The following is a 7,778-nucleotide window of genomic DNA, read 5'->3' as shown; positions in this document are numbered from 1 at the left end:
ATTAATTTTTTAGTGCGGATCAGTTGAAATGTCCTCACAAAGGTACAAGTACAGGAGCAGCAGTGCTTGTTGTGTTATTGTTGTGTTGTTGAGCATTGGCAGGTCCTCCCAGTGTCCAGCAGAGGTTCACATCCCACTGTCACCAGCACCTGGGACCGGATCCACTGGTCCCACAGCTCCGGACCATGAGGTTCTGTTGATGGAGCAGATGAGAGGCTGCGGACGCTGATTGTGTTGTTTTTATCTTATTGAAACTTAAAAGGTTTAAGTTCTGAAAATTAAACATTTGTAGGAAACGTTAGAGACAAATAATATGAGAGAAATTGTCATAATGACCTGAGCAATAGAATCTATAAAAAATTAAATCACTATCATACAGACCATGATAAACTTTTGAATTCATTTATTCTAAAAACCACAAACACACACACGTTTAAAAATCACATTTTTTAATCTTTACAGGAACAAAACATCAAATTTTGAACCAAAGCTTCACTTCACAAAACAAGACAGAATATTATAATAATAATAAAAAGAATCATAAATGAATCAATGTACAGAGTTTTCAGTGCCTGCTGCTGCCCCCTGCTGGTCGCCCCAGCTCCACCAGCATATGAAAAACAATGTAATATTGAAAAAGGATCACGTTTAACCCGCAGGTAACGATCAGTGCATCGCTGCTCACATCAAACTTTAATTCATGTGTGAAACGAGAAAAATGTGAAGAAATATAAAAACCGCACAGTGAAACTATCACAGGCTCGTGTGGGAGTAAAAAGACATGCACGAGAACTTTACACACGAGGGACTCGACCCCACGGTGAAAAGGCCTCGACTGACGACGGCCCAGAGTCTGTGTGCGACCCGCCCGTGCATCAGTTCCACTTCAGACGCTTCCTGAGTTTCTGCCTATGAAATATTGCTGTGGTTCCTCGTTTCTTCTGAAGCTTCCCTCTGAGGTCATTGAGACAGTTATGATTTTAAAAAGTTCTAATCTCTGGGAATAAAAGTCAGTTATTAAAAACAATGAATCATGAGAAAAGCTTCAGTTCTGAATTTAAAGCCAATCAAAGAGGAAAGTTGTTTATCTGTGGAATAAATAACATGATTCTTTTTTATTTGGCGAATACAAAACAGAAGAATTCTCAGAAAATGTCTCAACTCTAAAGATAAATTTGATGGATTCTGAGAATTTTCATTTGAAGTTTAACCAAATAACAGATACAAATATCTGATTGTTCAGACATCTGTGTGATACTGGAAAGTAAAATCTGATGTTTTGGAAAATATGAAAACTGCCGATGAGGTTTCATTCAAAATTTAGAGATTGACATTAGAGAAGAAACTCAAAATCAGATTTTATATAAAGTAAACAATCTCATCCGGTTCTGAAATACAATGATAACAATTCAGTGCTATGGACACAACAAGAAAAACATTCTTACCTTTCATATACAAAATTTAAATTCAAAGAATTATAAATCTTTTAGAAGTAAAATCTGAAGATTTTGCCCAAAGTTTTGACTCAGAACTAAATAAAACAAAGTTTAAATATTGAATCCGATCTTTGTTTCAGACACAAGGTTGAACATGAAGAGAATCGCTAATAAAACTAAGAGCAGACAATGTGACGATATAACAATCAACAATATTAATAATGGATTTTTCTATCATGTGCGAGTTGTTTGTTTAATTTCCGTGACAGTGGTAAAATACAATTTTTTTGTATCATTTAAAATCACCGTGCTGAAAATATAATTTTCCTGTCTGATTTTGAATGAACCTAGCCTGGATGCCAGACGAACTTAGCCCCGCCCACAACAATTTGGTCGGGCAGTTCGGTCTGGAGTCGCTCCATTGGGAAAAAATTATGGCCCGACCGGGCCAACCAGATTGTCAGGGCGGGCTTTATACGATGATTGACAGATGATCAACGGTAACGTAATCAAGCACGTCATCACAGTGCCCTCGGGTTGAATTCGTTTTCAACAAACATGGCTGCCACTGGCGAGCTGAGATGTGTAGATGCTGCCATTGAGTCTGTTTTAGAAGACATCGACAGCGCATTCATTTTGAAAGAGGAACACAGAACGTGGAGGCGACGCCAGAGCACCGCGCTAATCCCTATCGCCCCGGCGCTTGGCTGTTCACACCGGACACTGAAGCGACGCTGAACCGCCGGGCAGCGCTAATAATATCACCCGTTGATCCAGTAGATCGCTGCACGGCTTTGTGCCGGTCACACCGGAGGCTGAAGCACCGCGCTGCGCCAAGGCTGCCTCGCGGTGCTTCAGCCTCCGGTGTGACCGGCACAAAGTTTTAACATGGGAGTGGATGGGAGCCAGCTGTTATTTAAGGCTTGGCGCTGCGCTGAAGCGTCCGGTGTGAACCCGGGTTAGTAAATAACTCACAATGCGTTGCTTAGCATACGTCACATACTACGTTGCTCTGATTGGTTGTAGGTCTATCCAATTGAGCGAAGAGGAATTTTACTTCCTGGTCAGTTGAAACACGCCCCATCATTTTTTCCCAATGGAGCGACTCCAGACCGAACTGCCCGACCAAAAATGTTGTGGGCGGGGCTAAGTTCGTCTGGCATCCAGGCTAGAATGAACCTTCATTTCAGACGTCTTCCAAATTAAATGAAAAATAAATAAAATATGAGATCTTGAATCTTATAAATCAAAATTTCCTGTGATGGATTTTTCACATGTTTGTTTCTACACAGTAATTTCATCAGTGCATCGTTCGTGTTCTTATTCTAGAGAAATAAATAAAGTTACAGAGTGTAAATAAAGTGAAGACTCGACTGTGTCGTGACGTCGAACCTCTCGGACCAATCACATTCCACCTGCTCTCAGTTTAACGTTCTGAACTGCGTCACATGATCTGGTCACGTGACTTGTCCTCCTCACACCTCGTAGTGCAGGTCGTTGAGCTCCAGTCTCGTGTAATGGCGTCTGTCGAAGGACTCCATGGCCTTACGTCCACCGACAGCCAGAGCCAGCGTGAGCACGGCGAGCCCCAGCACCATGAACGCCACCACGCCGCTCTTCACTGCCCCCCGAGACGCTACCGCGTTCCCCCCCCCGGCACTCGAGCTCTGGACGGCGTCTTTAGGGACGATAATGAGGCTCTCAGCCGGAGACGTCCTCACGGGGGACGACTCCGTGGTCCAGGGAGGGGGGGTGGTAGTGGTGGTGGATGTCATAGTGGGAGGAGGGGTGGTGGTGGTGGTGGTGGTCATAGTGGGAGGAGGTGTGGTGGTGGTGGTGGTCAGAGTGGGAGGGGGGGTGGTCATTTCAGTGGTCGGCTCTGGTTGGTGAGCTGGCGTTGCAGCAGGAAGTGATGTCGTGGAGCTCGGAGTCGTCGTCACAGGATGAGCTTTTACTTTCTTTGTGGTTTTATTTTGTTTTCTACTGGTTTTGTTTGTTTTTTTCATGGTGACGTTGGAAACTGTTGTTGTTGTTGTTGGTTTAGTTGTTGTTGTAGTTGTTGTCGTTGTTGTTGTAGATGTCGTCGTCGGTGTAGTAGCCGTCGTTGTTGGTGTAGTTGTTGTAGTTGTCGTCGTTGTGGTTGGTGTAGTTGTCGTCGTTGGTCTAGTTGTTGTTGCTGGTGTAGTTGTCGTTGTTGCTGGTGTAGTTGTCGTGGTTGTGGTTGGTGTAGTTGTCGTTGTTGGTCTAGTTGTTGTGATGCTGGTGGGGGCTGGAGTTACCACAGGCATGGTGGCGAGGATGATGACGGGTGGAGGAGCTGTCGTAGTGGCTGGTGCCTGTGTGGTTGTTGGCGGTGAGGATGTGGTTGTTGTTGTGGTGGGTTGTGTAGTTGTTGTTGTACTTTGTGTGGTACTGGTGGTTATAGTCGGAGGTAAAGTCGTGGGGGTGGTGGTGGTTTGTGTTGTGGTTGTCGTTACAGGTGTCACTGTGGTCGGGTGAATCAAACCTGTGAAACAAAAAAGATAGAAACAATAAAAACCTAAAGACTCATTAAATATCTGACTCACCAACTGACTCACTAACTCTCTCACTAACTGACTGACTGACTCACTCACTCACTGACTGACTCACTAACTCTCTCAATAACTGACTCACCAACTGACTCACTAACTCTCTCACTAACTGACTCACTAACTGACTGACTGACTGACTCACTAACTCTCTCACTAACTGACTCACTCACTAACTGACTCACTCACTGACTGACTCACTCACTGACTGACTCACTCACTGACTGACTCACTCACTCACTTACTGACTAACTCACTAACTGACTCACTCACTCACTTACTGACTAACTCACTAACTGACTCACGAACTGACTAACTCACTCACTCACTAACTGAATGACTAACTCACTAACTCACTAACTCACTCACTCACTGACTGACTAACTCACTCACTAACTTACTGACTAACTCACTAACTGACTCACGAACTGACTAACTCACTAACTCACTAACTGACTGTCTCACTCACTCACTAGCTGAATGACTGACTCACTAACTGACTCACTCACTCACTCTCTCACTAACTCACCCACTCACTAACTTACTGACTAACTCACTAACTGACTCACTCACTCACTAACTGACTAGCTCACTAACTCACTAATGAACCGACCTATCCTAGGCTAGGTGACTCGGACTAGCTGCCTGTGTGTCCTGGTGACATCACAATGAGCCGTGCTGTGATAGGCTGACCTTTGAAGATGTCGTAGGTGTTGGTGGTGTTCGGAGCTTTGGTTAACGGACAGTCCGCCTCCGACTGGCAGTGGAACAGGAAACAGTTTCCTTCTCCGGGGTGTTTGTTCCCACTGAACACGGCCATGTTACACTTTGCTCCTAAACACACATGAACAAACACACACACATTAGAACAACACAAGTTTATAAAGGTGTTATATATATTTATAATGTTTTACACAGTAGTTCTGTGAGGTATTTAAGACTTATCTAGATTAATTAGATATTTAATAAGTTTCACATGGTATCAAAGCCTCTTCATCACTGGGAACGCTGTGAGGACAGATCTCCAGCACTTGACCTTGCAGCGACCTCCAGGGGGCGTTGTCTCTCACCTGGTTTGACGTCCTCCGAGCAGCAGGCGAGGATACACTCCCTCTCGGAGCCGGACGCCCGAGTGTCCATCACCGTGCCGGCTCTGGTCACGGCCACTCGCACGTTGACTCTGGCGCTCTGGTGTTGTCTGGAGAAACACGTCTCCGGCTCCACAGCCGACACAGGAAGTGATGCCAGCAGCATCATGACGGCGGCGGCAGAGGCGAGCCGCCGGCGTGTCTGCGAGGTTCGACTGGCGTCGGGAAGAAACATGGCGGCTGGAGGTCGACTCTCGGAAACAACTCGGTGTCGACAGGAGTTCAGAGATTCACACGAACCTTCTGCAGAAGAAACAGGAAACAGTTCAGTTCAACTTCCCCTTTGTGACAAACCAGAACGTTTCATTAAGAAAACAACACTGCAGTTTTCTATACATCATAAAACTATAATAACTTGTGGAACAAAGCACCAGGAGTTCGATGGAGGAAGAGAGAGACTCAAAGACTTTTACATAACTTCTGAGATTGTCTACAAACTGTAAAAACTTCTGAACACGAGTCAGTGAATCGTAAACTTAACAGAACCTTTAGAAAACCTGCAAAAGAAAACTGGATCGATTCTGACCAACAAACTCCAATAAAGACTTCTGATTTAACTGAGTTAATTAGAGACTCACTATTTCTTTAAAGGCAAAACAGATCTAATTAGAATTCGTTAAACAACCAATCACAAGCTAAATCTGGGTTTTTAAAGGTTAGAAGTTCAATAAAGTTTCAAACTGCAGCTGTTTGTCCTTTTGAAGTGTTTCCACATTGAGCCGAGGACGTGATTGGACCTGAACATTTGAGTCGTCACTCAACACGTTTCCTCTGCTTCTCAGATCTGATGACAACAATAGAACACACAAACAGAAATAGAAACCAGTCTGAGGTGGAAATAGAAATCTAAAAATGGAACTGGTTCTTTTTTTAGATTCTGCTGAAGTTGAACGAGGTCGTTGAGATTCTAACGAGTAAATCTGAACATGATTCAATGATTCTTTGGAGACATTTTAGCAGGAAGTTAAATATTCTCTAAACCACAGTGTTGACTTCTGTAGCTTTGACTCTTCAGGTTTTCAGATCAGAAGTTAAAGTCAGAGACTCGGAGACTCACCGGAGAGAAGCTTCCTCCATCAGATGCTCGGCCGCTCTGAGGATCCAGAGTCCACAGATCTGGACTTTGACCCGTCTGTTAGAGACAAGACGTGTTATTACATATTATCTGTGACTGACGTCTGACACAACAACAACCAGGTTATTAACCAGGTCGAGAACCAGGATCGCCCCCTGGTGGCTAACTGCAGTGTCAGTTGTAAACCTCCTCCACGTAAGCAGATGGGACATGGACCAGTAGAAGATAAATACATGTTTGTAAAGATGTTTCTGTGATTTCAGTTCTTTTCTCTGATGTTTGTTCACGTTTCTGATCAGTTTGGATCTATTTGTTATTTGATGATATAAAAACAGGCGGAGATGTGATGATTGACAGCTGCTTATTATTATTTAACGTATGATATTGTCATTCATATTAATGATAAATACAAATTAAAGATGTAAAATCTGTGAGAATCCTCAGTTTAAATGAGGCAGAATAACCGCAGGCGAAGAGAAGCTTCAGGTCAGCGAACAGCTGAGCGAACAGCAGGCGAAGACGTGTCCGTCAAAGTGAAGGAAGCGAACAGAAGTCGCGCCGGAGCCCAGAGGCCTCGAACTCAGCTCGCTGCTGCGGCTCATCGACCCGTTAGCTGGTTAGCTTCGAGGCTAATGGGACCCGGACAAAGCGAACACAACCCGTTTAATGCTGGAGTGTGAATGCGCATCGTTAGCATAATGCTAACAAGCTCAAGCATTTAAATAAGTTAACGTAGCCTGTTAGCTGGATGCTAACAACGCTAAAGAGTTTCAATGCGTTAACGTTGCCTGTTAGCTGGATGCTAACAATGCCAAAGAGTTTCAATGCGTTAACGTAGACGATTAGCTGGATGCTAGCCCCCGTCTTTGTGTAACAGTTCGCCGCTGGTTTGTTCCACCTGCCGCGCGAACATGTCATCACACGGAGCCGGGACGGTTTATTCAACCCGGGTTTAATGAGCTCTAACCCGGGTTTTAACCAGCTTGTACCCGGGTTTAATTTAGATCTAACCCGGGTCTCCATCCACATTCGTACCTTTCTTTTCACCGAGGACGCAGATCACCGCGACGCCGCATCCGTCCCTCCTGCGTCGGTCAGAGCTCAGAGGAAGAGTCGGTGTGTGGAGCCTGGAGCTCCGCAGCGGGGAGCTGAGATCTGCCGACCCGGTTCAGTCCCGGTTCAGTCCCGGTCCGAGGCGGGGAGCAGGCTGCAGCGTCCCGGGAGACATTTCGCCCAACAAATGTTCATTAAAGCTTCATGAGAAGAATCCGAGTTTCTGTTCAAATCCTCAAATGTTCTGCTGCTGCTCTGGAGAGGAGGTGATGAGGAGGAGGAGGAGGAGGAGGAGGAAGATGATGAGGATGAAGAACATGAAGCTCTGACCCACTTCAGTCTTTGTCCTCCAGAGGAAGATCCAAAAACACAGAACAACCAATATCACCATCACTAATATATTATATATCTAAAATAAAATCACAGGTATCATCACCTCACATCTTTTTAACATGAAACACAATTGTTATGTTTTTAAATGTATTAAAGCTCTGGA

The 7,778-nt window shown here is 44.7% G+C and overlaps 1 protein-coding gene and 1 long non-coding RNA gene across 2 annotated transcripts; both read right to left on the bottom strand.

Annotated features, from left to right (window-relative positions):
- Positions 1-1,345: 1,345 nt before the first annotated feature.
- mansc1 (MANSC domain containing 1) lies at positions 1,346-5,263 on the bottom strand. The gene is made up of 4 exons (XM_053415498.1): positions 5,077-5,263; positions 4,700-4,840; positions 2,616-3,942; positions 1,346-1,783 (listed from the first exon to the last, which is right to left on the bottom strand). The coding sequence occupies exons 1-3, from the start codon at positions 5,261-5,263 to the stop codon at positions 2,912-2,914; spliced, it is 1,359 nt and encodes a 452-aa protein (XP_053271473.1). The 3' UTR covers positions 1,346-1,783; positions 2,616-2,911.
- A 35-nt stretch (positions 5,264-5,298) lies between these two features.
- On the bottom strand, positions 5,299-7,542 carry LOC128428528 (uncharacterized). Its single transcript, XR_008333802.1, has 3 exons — positions 7,265-7,542; positions 6,212-6,286; positions 5,299-5,397 (listed from the first exon to the last, which is right to left on the bottom strand). It is a non-coding gene; the product is annotated as an uncharacterized LOC128428528 (long non-coding RNA).
- Positions 7,543-7,778: the final 236 nt, after the last annotated feature.

This window comes from Pleuronectes platessa, chromosome 22, assembly GCF_947347685.1.
Source record: "Pleuronectes platessa chromosome 22, fPlePla1.1, whole genome shotgun sequence".
NCBI classification, from domain to species: Eukaryota; Metazoa; Chordata; class Actinopteri; order Pleuronectiformes; family Pleuronectidae; genus Pleuronectes; species Pleuronectes platessa.
The sequence above is the reverse complement of the archived record's forward strand: the minus strand, read 5'-3'. Positions and strand labels throughout refer to the sequence as shown.

What these genes read in the sequence shown, in the direction of transcription:
- mansc1 (XM_053415498.1), bottom strand. Translation starts at nt 5,263, where the DNA reads ATGATGCTGCTGGCATCACTTCCTGTGTCGGCTGTGGAGCCGGAGACG. An exon ending in CTCGGAGGACGTCAAACCAG is followed by an intron (nt 4,841 to 5,076) that starts GTGAGAGACAAC and finishes ATGTGTGTTTAG; the next exon opens with GAGCAAAGTGTAACATGGCC. An exon ending in CACCTACGACATCTTCAAAG is followed by an intron (nt 3,943 to 4,699) that starts GTCAGCCTATCA and finishes TTTGTTTCACAG; the next exon opens with GTTTGATTCACCCGACCACA.